Source organism: Aplidium turbinatum, chromosome 2 (genome assembly GCF_918807975.1).
Source record: "Aplidium turbinatum chromosome 2, kaAplTurb1.1, whole genome shotgun sequence".
Classification (NCBI taxonomy): Eukaryota; Metazoa; Chordata; class Ascidiacea; order Aplousobranchia; family Polyclinidae; genus Aplidium; species Aplidium turbinatum.
Window position 1 is genome coordinate 20,472,272 of NC_137473.1, and position 19,653 is coordinate 20,491,924.

The window sequence follows — 19,653 nt, forward strand, 5'->3', positions numbered from 1 at the left end:
CTTGAAGCAAAGAAATAATGATGACGTGGTTTGTTAGTTGATAGGCCAAGAAGCACTTAAAGCACATAAATAATAAAGACGTGGCTTGTTAATTGGTAGGCCAAGAAGCACTTAAAGCACAGAAATAATAAAGACGATTTGCTACTGCATGGTTGGTAGTCTACAGAAGCAAAAGATTAAAGCCGTTTTCTTCTCAGTTGGTGCAGAAGAACTTAAAGCACAAGAAAATTAAAGACTTTGCTTCTCAGTTGGTACTGAAGAACTTCAAGTTAAAAATAAAAGGCGTTTCATTGTCGGTTCTGAAGAAAAAACAACATTACATTCATTGGCAAGAAAAAAGATTAAAGACAATCGATCTGTGCTTGAAGATTCAAGTGGACGAATCCAAGCAAGTTTTGTGGAACTTTAGGACTTCATATATATACCCCTACAACTACGGTATTGTGCATTTAAATTCTTTTTGTATTTTTTACGGTCTTTGCAGTTAAGGTTTTTATAACTACTGTAATAATTTTGTGTGCTTGTGTAACTTAATTTTTTTAATTGTTAAATTTAGCCCCAACAATTTAATATGTCTACACTCGGTGGCGACAGGGACTCGACCGCCGTCGACTCGACTGAGTTTAAGCCTGATGATGTTCTTTGCGGTCGGGCAGGCCATTCTGATGAGGGACCCAGTAACGATGAGGCTAAGTCAGTTCGAGAGGCCCAGCATCTTAGAAGGGATATTTTGACTCAAATTGGGGAACTTTCTGTAGCCCTAGGTTCTTTGAGTGATAAGCAGGAACTGTTAATTTTTCGATCTAACTTATCTACTCTAGAAGAGGAATTACGGCATTTCCATGCTCTTTTGAGTAAAATTTTTGACTCTGCAATTTTGGCAGAACTTCGTGATAGGGTAGATCCCAAATTTAACTCGTTAAAAAATAACTTCGAACAAAAAGTAAGTAGGCCTATATGTTGGATGCTGACATACATCCTGAGGATAGCGCCTCAAATGTAAGCACTAGGATGTCTAAGAGTTCGTCTCGGATAGTTGCACAAATTAACCTACAGTTAAGACGAGAGGAGCTCCAGATCCAAGCTGAGGTCGAAGCAAGAGCTGCTGAGGCCATCGCGAGAGCTGAGGCTATGCGAGCTGAGGCTGCCGTGAGAGCTGAGGCCGACGCGAGAGCTGCTGAGGCCGACGCGAGAGCTGCTGAGGCCGCCGCGAGAGCTGCTAAAGCCGCCACGAGAGCTGCTGAGGCCACGAGCAGAGGCCGTCGCGAGAGCTGAGGCCGAAGCGAGAGCTGCTTAGGCCGCCGCGAAAGCCGAAGCGAGAGCTGCTGAGTTCGCACTCAAAGACGCTCAGTTGAGGGCTAAACAACGTAAAGAGTTAGTTTTAGCTGAATATCGATCAGAGTTGAGGTGCGTCTACACGACGACTGTTTTCTTGCTTAAGCTAGCAAAACTTCTTGTTTGTTTAAGTTAATCGCACTTTGTGCCGCTTACTTTTAAGAAACTGAGCGAGTAAGCGAGTGCCCGAGAAAAAATACGCTCCAGAGCGAAAAACTGGGCGCTTAAGTGAGTTCTCTTGCTTAGAAATCTTTTCGCGGCAAAACCTCAGGTCTACCTACACTCAGTAGTCTGGCTGCTAGTCAAGCAACTAGGAAGTTTGTAGTTGTTGTTTTGTATTTGATGCTTCCAGTGTTCTCTGGCCACGCCTGTTTCTAACTTCACTAAGGTGTCGGAACACTTCTTTCTGAAGTAAATTGCGCGATTGCAACCTTATCTTTTTGCAGCATTTTTTACACAAGTTGAGTTCAGTTGCTTTTATTTCTGACCATGATCATCACAACAAAAATAACACACGTTAACATTTGAAAGCCATTATTAAATCATTGAATGACTGCAACAACTCAAAGTGCCAGCTCACTGCGACTGCCGACTAGTTGTTAAAAAACAGTTGGTTTACTTCTTGCTTTGGCGCGAACTCTTTGAAACGTGACGTCATTGCGGTTGAAATACTCACGTGACCGCGTTCAAGCAAGCAAAATCTTTTTTTGAGATTGTGAGTGTAGACGAAACAAGCTTAAAAACTAGCTTAAGCAAGAATTTCTAAGCAAGAACACTTTCTCGTGTAGACTTTTAAGAAAATGGGCGAGTAAGCGAGCCGTCGAGAAAAAATACGCTCCAGAGCGAAAAACTGGGCGCTTAAGTGAGTTTTCTTGCTTAGAAATGTTTTTCCCGCCAAAATCTCAGGTCTCCTCTCAGCTCAGTATCCAGACAGGGCAGGGCGGCATCGTTGAAGGATTTCGTTAAGTTTTGATCCCAACCCGTTCTTATTAATGTTGCGGGCTGAACTGGCGGTGACCGTTCTCGAAATAGCCCATAGAAAGCACAATATTTTCCAATTTCAAATCCAAAACAGGATCTCAGCAGAAAACCATTGCCATTGTACACTGGGTAATAAAAATAGCGGAGGAATGATCTTGCTGGTTGTTACCAGTCACCCACGCTGACACGAAATTCTGTTTCCAACATTTTAACCTCACTGAGGTGTCTGAATGCTTCAATAAGCAGTAAATTGCGGGTTGGCATCCTTCGCTTTTTGCAGCATTTTTTGCACAACTTCTGGGAAGCCATGACTAAAAGACTGCAACAACTTCAAATGGTTAAAGAACAGTCAGTTGCTTAGTCTACTCTGCTGTACTTTAGCGCGAACTGTTATGCTTTGGCGCGAACTTTTTAAAACGTGACGTCATTGGGGATTAGATACTCACGTGACCGCGATTCAAGCGAGCAAAATCTTCGTCGAGGTTGCCAGTGTAGACGAAACGAGCTTAATCACTAGCTTAAGCAAGAATTTCTAAGCAAGAACACTTTCTCGTGTAGACGCACCTTTGGGCTCCCGGCGTAGCTCTAAGAAGGGCTCTTCTAGCCATTCCAGAAGTGAACATCAATCGCAGTTTCATTTACATAACCTTTTCCAGACGCCTGTTCAATCTGTAAGTGGACCAGTACAATCCACACGTTTTCAAGCTGTTTCAGGAGGACTCGTGGCCGCGGCTAAGGGTCTTACGAAGGCTCTAGAGCCAAGCCAGCGAATTTTAGCCAAACTCCTCCCCCAGAGCGTACAGGTCATGGGGCCGCTATCAGAAGTAATGTTTTGCCCTCTTCACAGTTTTCTGCGCCGCTAGTTTTTGATCGCCCAGCTACACGTAATTTGCGTGATTGTGAGAGGCGAATCGCGTCTCCTGATTTTAACGTTTGTGAGGATCGTGCTGTGCTTGTGACTGAGCCCCCTCAGCCGCTTAAGGGATATAGCTTTTCTCCCGCTAAATCGAGTTCTCAACAACAGGATTGCTTTTTTGAATACCAAAATAGTAGGACGTTTTTCGATAAGGCGGCCTTGATTGGTTACGATGGTAACAATATGCCATTTATCTTCTTTAAAAATCGTGTTACGGCCTTAATAGCAGTTTCTCCCTTTAAAGGAACTCGTTTGACTTTGTTGCAAGCAGCTTGTGTTAGGACAGCTGCGCAAACGATTGCTAATTTGGTTTCCGACACTCCTGGCTTGTCAGAGGAAGACAGGATAGAAATGTCGTTAGCTCGCTTATCTCAACGTTTTGGAGTTCGTGGAGGTATTTTTGCCGAACCAGAAATTAGGAAGTACCGCTATGGTAGCAAATTAACTTCGATCTCTTCCAGTGATTTGAAAGAGTTTAAAGATGAATTGTCGCAGTGTCTGCTTTACGCGCAAGCTTATGGTCAGCGTGATAAATTGGAAGGACGTTTTGTTTTGGATTTGACTAAGCGACTCCCGTTTGACGCTAAACAACGCTATCTTGACTTTTTAGGTGATCAGTATGGTAGCACTGATAAGCCTACTTTTCAGAGTTTATTCGATTTTGTACAGTAGTACGGGAGAAAATGCGCAAGTCGACTGATTTTAGCATTATGCTAATGGGCGATTCTGGTGAGTCGCAGCATTTAAAAAAGTTCGGCAAAGGAAAATTGCCTTCATGTCCGGTTAGGCAGACGTCGGTAAAACCCCATGATAATGTGCTGTCAGGTAGTTAGCAGTACTCGACTGCTGTTGGCGCACCGCGCGGTGGTGAGGCCAGACGTAAGGACCAACCGGCATGTATTTATTGTTCGTCACGGGGTCAAGTAGAACATCATTTTTTATGTAATTGTAAAGAATTTTTGCGCTTGACACCTAAAGATCGGAGAGATGTTGTTGTGAAAGCTGGCAAATGCTTGAATTGTTTGCGCCAGCATATGGTTAGGGACTGTAATCATGCAAACAACTGTCGTCAATGTGGGCCTAACAACGATAGGAAACACTTTTTTTTTCTGCATGATTTTTATGTGACGGCACGTGATTCTCTGGATTCGGTCGGTAAAGATGATGCTGGTGCCAGAGTTCATGTGCCTAATGTTAAGATTGGAAATGTTAAAGCAGCCTTTAACCGCATTACTGCTGCTCGTGTTTTGCATCCAATGACTGGCAAATCGAAGTTGGTGTATTGTCAGCATGATCCTGGTTCGCAGTTGACGTTTATTTCGAGTGATTTGGTGTGCGAACTTGGCGTTAAACCGTATGACAAAGCGTCGTTTAAAATGGATACTCTGGCTGGTCAGAAACCTACTTGTGCTGACCTTGTTAAACTCAACATCCAGTCGTTAGAGACGGATGAACTGTTTTGTGATATAACTTCGTGGTTAACCCAGCTTGGGCTGACGATGTTAAAACTTTACTGCATAAGAAGGATCTAAGTGGTTTTCGTCATTTTCATGACGTGAATATGTTTCATTTGAATGATTGTAGTAGGCCCTACTGTAGATGTACTGATTGGTAACGACAACGCTTATTTGATGTGGGCTAAAGAAGAGCGTGTTGGTGAAAATCGTAGTGAACCGCATGCTTTACTCACTCCTCTCGGTTGGTTGGCTTGTGGTGGTAAGTCACCCTTAGATGAAAGCGTTGCTAATGTGTGCAGAGTGCAGACGTCTTCAGAGTCGGATGTCATCTCTGGCTTTCAGCGTAAAATTGAGTCTCGTGATATGGAAATAGCAGACCTGAATAAAGTCATTCAGGATTTGACGTTGCAAAATGAAACCTGTGAATTGTCTCGCAATGACATTTTGGCTAGAGAACTTGTTGAACCGAATATTGAGTTGAAAGATGGTCAATTTGAGATACCTGTACCGTTGAAGGAAGATATTGATTTACCTAACAATTTTGTGTTGGCGTCAGATAGAGCTGCTGCTTTAAGAAAGAAAGCTTTACAGTAAAAGAACCTGAACTTCGTGATTTTCTTACCGACACCATGAAAGATCTTAAATCTAATGGTTATATTGAGCGTGCTGGTGAAGCAGGAAATGTAAAGGGTTTTGAGTGGCATTTACCATACTTTGTGACGTCACAATTAAAAAAGCGTATTGTTTATGATGGCAAGTCTGAATTCCGAGGAACTTGTGTTAATGATGTAATGTTTTCGGGTCCTGACTTGTTAAACCTTCTGGCAGATGTCTTGGCTAGATTTCGGCTTAGTAGATTTGGTTTCGTGGCCGATATGAACAAGTACTTTTTTCCCATTTTGGAAGCTTCATTACGTAAGCCCAATTTTATTGAACTGCTTACATACACAGGCAGTGCCGTTCGGATCGTGAACGAACGCCCTTTGGTACCTTTGAGTGACGACCCTAGGGATTTTACTGTCATCACCCCTGCCTCACTTTTGACCCCATACTTAGACCCATACTGTGCTGTTGGGAAATCACATGATCGTGACCAATTAAGAAGGGACTATCGGTTCAATTTGTCACTTTCTCAGCATTTTTGGAGTAAATGGATCGATTTTTACTTGCCAGGGCTTCAGGGCCGGAAAAAATGGCTAAAAATGGCCGAGAATTTGGAGCTTGGTCAACTTGTAGTGGTGGGTTCTCTCCAAGACATTGATAAACGTGGGAAGTATCAACTTGGGAGGGTGCATGAGGTAGTTCCACAAATTAGAAAAGGGAAGCCTGTGGTTCGTAGAGCTAAAGTTGCCGTCTGCAACTATGATGAGAGTACGGGGAAAGTGAAAGTAGACTACGTGTTGAGGGATATTTCGTGCCTCGCCCCCGTAAAGAACACTTAAGTGTTAGGGTTTGAGCCTGGTTTTGTCTGCGGTGGCCGACACTTGTCTGAGCCCAGAACAGTCGGTTATTATCGCAACAATTGTATATAGCGTCATGTTAGCGTGTACCTATGGTACCAATTTCATGTATCGTCGCGTATTATTCTTATTGCTGTTCATTCTTTGCATGCCCTTTGTATTTGCGTATTAACTTAAACGTGAGTGATTCAAACAATTTGTGTATCGTGTGTTTTTATTCATTGGCTCACCAATTGTCGTCAATTCATTTTTAGTTATGCTATGTCAGACTGTCATAACTAGGGGCCGCTATGTTCCCGACAATGGTTCACCAAATCAAACGTCATATAAAACCGTTCAGGTCTACTGAATCTTAGCGTATTACGTCATGGAATTTTTCCTAAAAATGAGCCAAGATTGCACCATCGTTCGTAAGACTTGTACCACACCTGTTGAGAATTACTTCACAATGTTTCACTATTACGTCACAGTAACTGCGTACGTGAGTTTGAGATATTGCAATCTATTCTGGTCATTCGTAAAATTGTTGCTTGAAAGTTGGTCGCGTATTTAACTGTTTGCTTAGTGCTTGCCAGCTGGACGAAAGTTCCGTCTTTATCTAAGTAGTTTGTATCGTAGTGACAAGTTTTCAGTGGTGTACGGTGTTTCATCCCAATTTCGACAGCCAGTTGGCTAATTTTACAGAAATACAATTTTAAATAGACGTTTTCAAAGGAGTGTTTCTTTTCGGTCATTACATACAGACGAACGGATCCGGAAATCTTATGTTACAATTTTCCCACGAAGAGATTATGGTTTACCGCTGTGACCAAGAATACTCTTGTCAAGTTGTTCAAATAATACGAATGGCTTGCTTTTTAGGCCTATATGGTTTTGTTTAATTTTATTCTACAATTTATTTCTTCTGTGAGCTAGTTGATTACGTACTACGGATTTTATGATTTGATGAAAAAAATAAACCATTTTTATTGAATTGCCGACTTTAATGTATAATAGCTCAATTTTACGATTGATCCAACCAGAGAATAAAATCAAATCTAAAGACTTTCGGTTCTTCTGAAATAATGTAGGCTAGGCCTCGCGTAGATTTTAAAACAACGGCGGATGTGATGTTCAGTTGCGTCTCTCTCTACTGTACATTGTTCATACATTATTAGCAATGTTTTCCCTGAGGTTTCATCTGCCATTCGTTCACTCCGAATCCAAGTCATCACTACTCCATTTCCGATCATACGGAATAGGCAGTTTCCTGGCACTGTAACAAAAACAAAGTTTAAATTTTACGGTCATTACATTTTCACAATAAATTTCTCTTTTACCCAAAATTTCTTAAAAACAAATGTTTGAAAGTAGTCTACTGTATTTTTAACAAGAACAATGGTAGCCTAAAGTTTACTAATTTTGAGTAAACTCGGCAATTGAAGTAGAGGAGATAGTTTATCTCTACTGTAGTAGTCTACCCGTCGACCGAGAGAGAAATTATGTCTGTTTCGCTACGAAATTCAGTTGGTAGAATCCTGCAGAATCAAATAGTGTACGGTAGTGTGGTCCGCAACCATCCTATCGCCTTTTGCCATCAAACGATTGCCATGTGTTTACTGTGTGTGTCACTGCCAGTTCATTGTAGCCTATTAACTGAAAAAAATTAAGAAGTTTGACAACGCAAAATAAAAACAAGTTTTCCATTTTTATCACCCAAACCGCGTCATCAGCCCACGTAATTACAGTTCAATTCAGCTGGCCATTGCCCTAAGAAGGGGTGTAGGCATTTCTTTCTGGAGCAACTTGGCAGAAGGTTCAAGGGATGTATTCGAAGGGGCGCCACTCTGCAATCGACGGCATGTCTAAGTGTTTTGCCAAACACACAACCACATGCTCTTGAGCGGTGTCGAACCGGTGCCTTTCGAACGTCAAACCATGGCTCTCACCACTTGGCCATGCAATTCAAGGCCGGCGCTAATCAGCTGACGTAATCACAGTAGGTTATACCTGAAATGTCATTCGTTTGTAGCATTATTGCCATGCACTACCTCGACCTCGCTGTGTCACGCCAATGCACTTGAGTGCTGCGTATAATCCCCATATTGCTAATGCTTGGATTGCAATTGCATAGCAGAGAGGGATCGATAAACTGTGGGTAATCACAGCTGGCGTCGATCGATGTCGACGCTACGCGAAAGAACACTGCACAGACGACACAATCGTATTGCTTCGACCAATCGTCTTCTTTTATTGTCGCACTTGATTCCAAGCATTGACTGCCTCTTGCAGTAGCGTAGCCAGGAATTTTGAAAGGGGGGGGGTTTTGACCACCCAGCGGCGGGGGTCTGGGGGCCCCCCCAGAAAATTTTGAAAAATTACTTTAAATTTGGTGCATTCTGAGAGCATTTTCAACAAAAATGTAGGTATAAATATTCCTGTAAAATGGTGCTGTCCGGTAGCATAGCAAAAGGATAAGATCATGTTTTCTTCGGCATTTTTCGGAAATAAAGCTAAGTCTCTATGTTTTCTTGTTGCTTCTATTGTTGCTAATTCCTGGCTGAGATGTTTGAATGTTTGGTATTGGCAAAACTCGCTCTTTTAATGCAGTTTTGTATAAAATTAAGCAATTTTTTTTTAGACTGAAAGCATCATTCTCACTATCGTGACGTCACACGCGTGCCAAAGGGGGGGGTTGTAACCCCCAAACCCCCCCTTGGCTACGCCACTGGCTCTTGCATGAAAAGCTTCCAAGATTCTCTGTTGTTTGCTGTGTGTATTAGGTGTATGTTGCTGGTGTTAGTTTTGTCAGTTTGTTGGTTTAAGTAGGTTAATCTTTGTCTGCCTTGGTTGACTTCCTTTCAACTTTGCCTGTGAGAGAGAGATGTTCTAATTTTCCTTTTCGCAGCAAGTGTCCTAAAAATTAAAGCTTATTCTCTTTGATAAGTTTTATTAGATTCTTTGTTTATTTTACTTGATTTAAAACGTTTTGGCTGCTTTTTTTTGTCAGTCCAGGAAATACTCTGCATTTTTCGGAATGTCCACATTTGTTTATTCGTCCCATTTGTTTATCCGTTTTTCCACCTTATCTCTGATATGCCCAATATTTCGATATCCATTCTCTTCATTTCTTTTATGATGTTGTCTAATTTTTCATTCTAAAATAATGTTCGGACGTTCCATGTTGCAATCGTAAAAGTTTTCATCCATATTTTTCGAACATTTTGCTTCTATTCTTCTTTGTTTGAACCTTCTTCGCCACTTCGCCAGACGTTAAATCGTAACACTCCAGGGGTCGAGAGCTCTGCCTTTTACCACCCTTGAGCAATGGCGGCGACGCGGCCTAGATGTTTGGACAGGTGTCGAGCAGCCATTGAATTGATTCGATTCGAATTGATTCGATTCGAATTGATTCGATTCGAATTGATTCGATTCGAATTGATTCGATTTGAAATGATTCGATTGCTTCTATTGTTGGTTTGCAGTAACTTTTTGACGGTTCGGTCTGGCCTGCAAACCATCAGAGTTTCGACCTAGCGAGGAGCCTTCCTTTGAGGGATAGCCTCCTTCATGCTGTCCACCTTTACTTGTTCACATATACTTTTCATCGACCAATAGTAGCTTTCTTCTATTACCTTACAAGCAATTCAGATCATCCGGTTTTACGTTTTTTAACACTCTCTCACACACATAGGCCTACAGTACATAAAAATATTGCAAAATTGATTATATTAAACTGGTTCGTTCAGTAAGCTACTGTACATCTATAACTGGTGTTAAAATCATTTTGGTTACTAAAAACCCTATGTGAAGAATTTGTTTGCATTTTTTGTGGCACATCTAAACAAAAGAGCAAGCCTATCACCATCACCTAACTATGTGAGTACGCATGAGGTTCATGCTGTTCATATGGACCGTTATACCTTTAGGAACCATTCAGTTTTGTATTAAGCTCTTAAGTTTTTGGGAACTCACTTTGGGAACCACTGGGCTATCCATAACCGGCAAATTTTGATTAACACAATTTAGCTCACAAGAAGTTGTAAAAATAGGGCTTTCATTTTAAGTTGATGTGTGGGTTTTGTTGAAACAGTGCTAGTCCTACAGAAATTCCACAAAGCCTAAACATTGCGCGTTTTTGTAAGTAACACTTCCAGTTCCACCAACTGCTGCTTTATCCATCACTCGATGAGCAGATTTTAGTATAATTTTCAATGATGGTTTCTGTTGTTTGTTGATTATTATTATCGGGAAGAGAGGGGATTTTTTTAATAAGCTTATAAGAAACTAATCGTTGAAATCTACTGTAACCTGCACGGCAGTGCACGCCCAAAATTTAAAAAATCTGTTTTAAAGCAAAACTCGAGGTATTTTATTAACTGGCGAATGCAATCAACTGAGGACGGCAGATGCTTTGTACGAGAAGTTTTTTTTATAATAAGAGTGCTATTACCAGAACCCTCTTTCATCTAGCCTACAATGTAGATTCTACTGCAGGCCTACAATGCTCTACTCGGGGATTCATAACTGCAAGTGTCAAAATAAGTTACTTTTGCTGGACCTTGTCATTCATTGTGCTCAAAAGCACACGTTAGGACACTGCTTCTGTTGGAAATTACAACACTATTGGTGGCCTACAAACAACTTGCATGGAGTCGTCATTCATACCTGGTGATGCGTCGAAGCTCAAGGTGACTCGGAGACGTGCGGTTTGGATCGATAGGAATGGAAGGACTGCGTGAACCTCTGAAGTTATTCCACCAGCTTGTTCTACAGAGAAAATAACTTGTCTTAAGCTTTAGTAAATTAATCCTTAAATCTCGAGGAAGGTTATTGTAGAGCAGTGCTTCTTAAACAGATGAATGGTTTACCCCAGGGTGAATAAAATTTTTTGCAGGGATGAACCAACCAAAAGGGGTGAATAAGGGTGAACCGTCAGAAATGGATGATAGCTTGCGAGCAGGGCGGAAGTTCCGGGTGTTCAACCTGTTCACTGAACAGGTGAGAATTTCCAAAAACAAAATCAATTCTAAGTTTTTCATTTTTTAATCAAAACTAATTGTTTTTTATAAATTTCACTATATTTTTATAAATATCAAATTAAAATATATAATACAAGTATTTTGTTATATATAGACGAGATAGTTTTATCATATCATGAGAAAAGGGTGAATGAAATCTGGAGATAGATGCTAGAGGTGAACAAAACTAAAAAAGTTTAAGAAGCACTGTTGTAGAGTGAACTAATATTACGTCATAAAAAATAGTTTGAGAGAATTTGTTCAGAAACATGAAAATATGTTGTAATTCCCTTTGGAAACACTACAGCAAAAAAGCTGTATTTGGGTTAAGCCTTTTTTTTTCCTTTCTATGGCTCCTTGTCTATTGTTTTCCTGTTGGGTCAAAAGGTAGGCTATATATAGCAAGTCTACACGTATGTCTCATACGTATTTAACAGGTTTTCAATTGATAAAGAATTTATGGATAAAATTGCTTATTTCGATAAAGTGTATATAAACACCAAATTTAAAAACAAGGACAGGTAGCCGATGACTCATTATTTTGGTGCATACTACATATTGACGGCCGGTGTTTTTCCAATAGGCATAAACGATTCTGTGTTTTCAATTTTTTACACTTAAACTGTTCGAGAATATATTAAAGTACTTATTTAAATGTTTAAATCTAAAAAAGTGCGTCACACAAAAACTAAAATGCTATGATTCGTATAGATTATTATTATGCCTTATTGGTCTTAAAAAAAAAAACTATTTATTCTCCGCTAACCTTGATTTACTTCTGCTCTTCCTTTTCCGTTCCAACATCTTCTGCTAAATAATCATCTAAAAATTAACTTGAACAAACCGATAGATGAAACAGCCTTGTTTGAAAAGCAAAACATTATCTCATGACAGAGATTTTAACGTCTTGCTTGAGTTAGGTTAGAAACTTAGTCATTTCAAAATACTGGGTCTTCAATTGCGGCCACAATCTGTGATGTTAGGTAATCATAATAATCATATCACAGTGTGAACAACAAGGAAATTATTTATTAGGCTTATAACTTGGATTCTAACTTACTTCTCTACGTTTCCGACATTTTGAACAGCATTTTGACGTCTTCCTACTTCTGCTCGAGTTTGTCTTTCTGTAATGCAACTGAGAATTTAATTTTATCGTCTAATGAAGAAATAGTTTGAGCAAAAATTAAATATTATTTCCTAAAACATAAAAGATTAAAAACTTTTTTTTAAAAAAGCAAAGATTTTAATTTGCAATTGTTTCAAAAGAGAAACAAAATTGTATATTTATAAACACGTTATAAAATGTTTGTGAGCTCAAGATCAACACCGTAGGAAAGGGGTAATCCTAAGTATCTAGGGGTAATCCTGGATAGGTCGCTCACTTACCATCAACATTTGATGTCACTACGCAAAAATATCTCAACACACACAGCTTTGCTAAGGCGTCTGGTCAGCTCAGGCTGGGAAGCCGGAGTTGACACCCTGCGCATTACCACCATTGCCCTAGTTTACGCGCCAGCAGAATAATGTGCACCTGTCTGGAGCCGCAGTGTTCACTGCCATCAAATTGACACTGCCATAAACGACGCCTTGCGTATCATGACAGGATGCCTGCGACCTACGCCATCGGACAATCTCCCTGTCCTTGCAGGCATCCAACCAGCTGAGCTTCGTCGCGAAGAAGCTATCATGTCTCTTTCTTGCCGCGCTCTGCACCCCAAACATTTGCTACACTCAAGTCATTACGAGTCTGTGAGCGAGCAACCCCGTCGACTGAAATCGAGACACCCATTTGTACGTGCCGCACAACTCCTGATGAAAACCGCTGAAAACCAATTCATCTGTGCGGCTACCTGGGTGGACCACCAAGGAAGCTTTGAGTGGAAGAAGAACTCCTCAAGACTCAAAAGTTTCATCTCCGACACCGGTCCTCATCCAATCGCAATGCATTTGCCAAGGAAGCCCCGGGTGCTGCTCCGAATATTCCGCTCCAACATGCACAAATGGCAAATGGCTCCATACGCGATCTGTGACTGTGGCAAGGAGGAACAAACCTCAGATTACGCCATCTATAACTGCGCCATCTACCATGCGCCAAATGGTGTGCGTGGTCTGCGCGAACTGGATGACAAATCAATTCAATGGCTGCTCGACACCTGCTCAAACATCCAGACTGTCGCCGCCACTGGGTTTAAACGAAGAAGAATTCAATCTATTTCAGCATCAAAAAATTAAGCTACTGTAGAATCACCTCTTCTACCAAAAAATCACCCATACGAAAAATAATAGAACAAGTCTCCAACACCAATAGGCTATAGATTAGAATAAAAAAAAATCTATAAAATTCCTGGTAGCCTACAACTATTGTGATTCTCATCAAGAATGGAACTAATAGTGGGACACAGACTTGCCAAGGGGAGAAAATTTCATCAACTACCCAACAACGGCTCTTTCAAAATTCCATACAGCAAATATACGGGAATAGGTAACAGCCAACAGACTTATCAGTAAATACGCTGTCAATGTTCATACACAACATAGATGGGCACTCTGAGCAGGTTTGAGTGCCTGCACTGCAAATCCGGCTTTCAAAACGTTGATCACCTAGCGGCCTAGCCACCAAAACTGATGGTAGATATGGATCAATACACAACACATATGCGAAGACAGTTTCAAACACTGATTGAAACACCACAAAGACATCATATGAGATGTGCACACCACACCATACGATTCCACAGTAGTATTACACTGGTCAACAAAAAAAAAAAATTTTTCTTGCATGGGTTTTGAGAACTGATTTAGGGTGACTTTAGGGTGCTGAATCCGAATCTGACCTCAGATTTATCCTATTACGTCAGGTTTGTGAGATATGATAACAGCAAATTGCTACTTTTGTCAAAAGTGGAAGATTTGGCGTTGCGTTTACCACCAACATATGCAGTGCTATAACGAAAGGTTAGTGTTAGACAGGCCAAAACAACTTAAATAAGGTTACTGAACAAGCGTTGCCATAGGCCTGTTTAAATCTTTGTGGTTTTATGAAAAACATTGACGGGGGAGGGGGCAGTTATACTTTTAGCCTCCCTTTTAGCTTGTTACTACTGCATGGTTATTGGTTAATAATGTTGCTTAGAAAACAAGTTGGTATCAAAATTATAGTTGGTGGGTGTATTTCAGCTACTTATGTACTACATGGCCTGGATTTCTGGATAAAGCACAATGTGTATGTGCAATAAACGCAACGTCAATCTTCCACTGTAGACAAAAGTAACAATTTGCTGTTATCATATCTCACAAACCTGATGTGATAGGATAAATCTGAAATCAGATTCGGATTCAGCACCCCAAACAACCTCACTGGCAGATCATGTGCCTCTCGTCGCCAATGCCCCATTTCAGCAAATGCCATCGCCTCACAACTTGTGAAAAATGGAGTGCACAGAACGAGAGACCGTAAATCAGACAAGTCCGTCCTCAAGGAAATGACGGACCTCTGAAAGGTCCCAACACCTGTCGAGGCAACATCTCTGGTGAGTTTACCCCAGAAGAATTTGCCTCCGCCCTCCAGCACCTAAAGCCAGGCAAATCCCCGGGCCTTGACCACCTATGCGCGGAACTAATACTCCAAGCTGCCCCCTCTATGAGGTCCTGGTTAAAAGACTTCCTTTCCTGCTGCTTGCGTCACCTGCGCATCCCAAGAATCTGGAGAAGAGCCCTAGTGGTTGCAGTCTCAAAGCCGAAGAAGCCCCCAGGGGATCCAAAGAGCTACCGCCCCATCTCTCTGCTCTGTATCCCCTTCAAGATACTCGAAAGACTTATCTACGCCCGTGTCGAACCGATAATAGACCCTCAGCTCCCTCGGGAACAAACCGGCTTTCGCCACGGAAGATCAACCGTAGACCAGGTCACTCTGATGACCCAAGACATCGAGGACAGCTTCTCGGCAAAAAAGAAGGCTGGCGCCGTGTTTGTCGATCTCACGGCTGCCTACGACACTCTATGGCACAGCGGCCTTACCTGCAAACTACTCCGTCTCCTTCCTGACAGGCACATGGTCCATATGATTATGGAACTTGTGCAAAACCGCAGCTTTACCCTTTCCACCGGTAGCGGCCGACGAAGTAGACTACGTCGACTCAGGAACGGCGTCCCACAGGGCTCTGTCCTGGCTCCCCTCCTCTTTAACACTTACGTCTATGACCTGCCTGACACCATCTCCAGGAAGTATGCTTACGCAGACGATCTGGCTCTCCTGCATCCAGCCGGAGATTGGCAGTCAATGGAGAGGAACCTAAGCCAGGACAGTCAACTATATCAACATATCTCCAGAAATGGAAGCTACAGCTCAGCAAGGCAAAGACAGTGCCGGCGGCCTTCCATCTAAACAACAAGGAAGCAAAACGTGAGATCAACATCACCACCGATGACGAACACCTCCCCTACTGCGCCGAACCCACCTACCTCGGCGTAACCCTGGACAGATCACTCACGTACCGACGACACCTGGAGTCACTGCGCAAAAAACTATCAGCGGGCGTAGCACTTTTGAGGCGGCTGGCGGGTTCCGGCTGGGGAGCTGATGCGAAAACCCTTCGCACAGCTACCTTGGCCCTCGTCCATTCTACCGCTGAGTACTGCGCACCAGTGTAGTGCCGCAGCTCTCACACCCGCCACATTGACACCGCCATCAATGACGCACTACGCACTGTGACTGGATGCCTGCGTCCCACTCCAACGCACTGCCTTCCCATCCTTGCGGGCATCCAACCTGCTGAGCTTCGCCGTAAAGGAGCCATGATTTCCCTTGCTCGTCGCGCACTCGACCCCGACCACCTCCTTCACAGTACACTCCAGCGCCTACCTGAAGGACAGCAGCGACTGAAATCAAGACGCCCATTTGTGCCCGCCGCACGACAGCTTCTGAACAACGTTGAAAATCTTGGAATAAGTGCGGCACACTGGACAAACTACACATGGAACATGGAGTGGCAAAACAACACCTCCCGACTCCATGATTTCCTACCCGACGTTGATCCCCACCCTCCGGGAATGTCCCTCGCAAGACTTGCGTGGGTCCGGCTTAACCGCCTACGAACCGGCGTCGGTCGCTTTCGTTCAGACATGTGCAGATGGGGCCTGACTCCCTCACCGGGATGCAAGTGTGGCGCCACAGACCAGACTGTAGACCATGTCGTCCATGACTGCCCAATCCATCAACCACCACATGGAACGCTTGGACTGAAGGCCCTGGATGACGAGACTGTCGAGTGGCTGATGACATCGTGCCCAAACATATAGTCTGGAAGAACAGCTCATACGACGAAGAAGAAGCACTCCAAAGTTACCCTAAATCCATTGAAAAACTCCATGCAAGAAAAGTTGTGTTGACCAGTGTTATCTGTAATTCTTCTGCACAGCAGGCAATACCTGCATAAGAGGTAGTTTTCCAGCTCTCCCTTCAATCATTGTTAGATAAAATAAATTGAGATGTTAATCTGAGAGAATGACAGGAAACTGAATTTAAGTTTGTTCTACTTTATCAAAATTTTTAAATTGTGTATTCACATTAAAAAAAATGTCTTATTAATGCTACAAACCTTGAACTTCCTGTAACGGATTGTTTCATGGCTCACTTTATCACTTTAGACTGGATACAATACAACTCTTTCACTTTTCCACTGGGAGTAGATAACGATTTCTACAATAACAGTTTAGATTTTCAAAAATAAAGTTTCTCTTCAATCCTGCTGAGTTCTTGCTTTGCTAGCTGTAGAACAAATATCTAGGAAACTTCCTTGACCTGATGCCGTTTAGCAGCCCAAAGAACCAAATAGCGAATCATAAGAATAGTATTGCTGTAATTTTCTTCTCACACAACCTTTGCAATTAACTTTGGAAAGACAAAATAGCAGAATAGCAGCTAGACTCGACATATGGCGGTCAATACCTTATCGCTGCCTGAGCATCAATAATTTATGTTTTGCTTTTTTGCCAGTCACGAAAGAACAAAGTCAGTATTGGCCTATAATAATCAAATAGATTAGGTGTTTTTAGTTTTGTGGTTTGTTATGGAGACATGTGCTATCTTGAATCGTAATGTTCATAGAAAGTGCTGTATGATGTTTCATCAAGTCACTTCTTTTTAGCGTTGTTACTCTGATGTTAAAGATGGTTCTCAAGAAAATAACAACATATTTTTGCAAGAGTTAAAAGTTACGTTGTTGATTGAAGTTGCTTGAATGAATCCTGTCATGGGAATAGAAGTCGGATATTTTGGAATTCAATGCACATAACTCCACGTTGATGTAGTCCACTCGAAGAAAAGCATTTTTTTTTGAAAATTTAGCAGGAATATTATCATTGGACTGTTTCGTGTTTGTTTGTAGGGTCAGAAGATGTATCAAAGCTTGAAGAAAACTAAAAAAACGTTTGTTCATGAAACGCACATTCAAAAATCGTTTGCTCATGACTTTCAAGACTTTTGTGGAAACGGATACATGTACCATAAATTTAATCTGTAAAGAAGCGTTAATAATGACGTCACAATTCAATTCTCACTATCATTGTTCAGTGCTAAAGTGCTAGATTGAGGACCATAAAACTAAAAAAACGTAATCTATTTAATCATACTGTTTTTGCTCTTTCGTGACTGGCAAAAAGCAGAACATAAATTATTTATTTATACGCATGGACAATGGACATTGTCATCATAAATGGTAAAACGACAAGTGTGGTAATGTCTTTTTTAAAATTATTTTATCACACTACGCAACCTTGGTAAAGTCATAAGAAGATTTGATGAAAAGCTTATAGTTACAAATTAAGTTTTGTTTCGGAACTATAGCCTAAGTAGAAGCATATTTAAAATTTTGAAACAATGATACAATTTAAAACAAATTATGAAACAATTTGAAACAATTAAAACAAGAAAATTGAAATATTTTAGCCACATGGTTTGCAATAATTGTGTCCAAAGACCACTATTAGAAGGGAAAATTAATGGGAAACGATACAGGGGCTGATCACCAAGAATTTAGACTAATCATATTAAAAACTGGACAAGACATGAAAAACTGCAATTTCGACATAGCCTACCTGAAAACCGAAAAACTTGTCGCTTCATTGCTTCCAGCTCCCGACAAGAGAAAAGAACCTGATGGTGATAAGATCGGGAAGTAGCATATCCCAATCTGGATCAAAGAAAAGAGTAGGCAGTAGTTGGTAGGCTATCATGTCAATTGTCAAGAATAGTGAGCACTTTGGTAGGACAACAAAGGCTCGCTGTTTGTTTCCACCTTGTGGCTCCATTATCGTTACGATAGAATGTTACCACCGCAACTTTGCTTTCCCTGAGCTTTAATGTATTTTGATGGAAATGTTTGCCTCGTTCATGATAATTTTACAAATTAGTGCTGACTGATACAAGTAGGCCTACGCTAAATATTGAACAATTGAATCTGATCAGCCAGGAGCAGCGAAAGACCATTTGGTCATCCAATTAAGATAGGCATGTAGGCTACTATTTAAAGCAGTGTTTCTCAAGCTTTTTTGGCCTAACGCCCCCTTCATGAACTGGCAAAATTTTACCGCCCCCCAACAAAAACGATTAATTACGAAAAGCGAATATAAAACAATTAATACTACAAAAAGTGTTCAATGCCAAGCAAAAAGCCAAGCAGAGCGAATTACATCAAATATAGGCTATTACCAGTCTCTAAAACCCTTAGCCTACAGCCTGTTTTACCCTAAAAGGGCGATCATCAGAAGGTCCTTATTCAAATAGAATTATATTTATATTAGAATATAAGGACCTACTGATGATCCTCCTGTTAGGGTAAAACAGGCTGAGTGTAGGCTAAGGGTTTTAGAGACTAGTAACTATATTTGATGAAAAGCAAATATATATTTGCGAGCATGAAAACAGTATAGGCCTACTGGTAGTCAGTGTGAACCTTGGGCTTGGTGAAAAAATGCCAGTTTCTTCACATCCGGTGTAAAGCCAGTGAGAAACATTCGAAGATCATCTCGTATGAATATGTCAAGTGGGTTTCGCTTTTGGGTATGTAGCAGAACAACACAGCTGAATCATTTTTCCACCAGGTATGAGATAGAAAATGCTACCACGAAGATACGAGCTCTTTGACGAAACCTTTATGCTGGGCTGTAGATGGGTTAAAGAATGCCTCCTAATAATCAAAACGCCCCCTTAAGCCGAGGCAATCATACCACCCCCCAAAAAAAATCAAAACGTCCCCTGGGGGGCGGTACCGCCCCCGTTGAGAATGACTGATTTAAAGCTTAAATTTAAATTTTAGACCTTAAAAATTGGACTTTATTAAAAAGAGTTTTAAAACAGCACAAAACTATTGAGCAACTGTTGAATATATTTGTACGGGTTTATATTTGTATCGTAGCCTATACTATTTTTCGCAGCAGACAAAATAAAAGGTTTCTCTCTCTCTCTAAACAAATATAAATGTACTAAAAAATACATGGTC

The 19,653-nt window shown here is 41.3% G+C and overlaps 1 protein-coding gene across 1 annotated transcript; it reads right to left on the reverse strand.

Annotated features, from left to right (window-relative positions):
* Nucleotides 1–7,216: 7,216 nt before the first annotated feature.
* On the reverse strand, nucleotides 7,217–16,950 carry LOC145786996 (uncharacterized). Its single transcript, XM_082598751.1, has 5 exons — nucleotides 16,753–16,950; nucleotides 12,210–12,276; nucleotides 11,916–11,959; nucleotides 10,797–10,898; nucleotides 7,217–7,404 (listed from the first exon to the last, which is right to left on the reverse strand). Exons 1-5 carry the CDS (start codon nucleotides 16,779–16,781, stop codon nucleotides 7,341–7,343), a joined length of 306 nt encoding a protein of 101 aa, XP_082454877.1. The 5' UTR covers nucleotides 16,782–16,950; the 3' UTR covers nucleotides 7,217–7,340.
* Nucleotides 16,951–19,653: the final 2,703 nt, after the last annotated feature.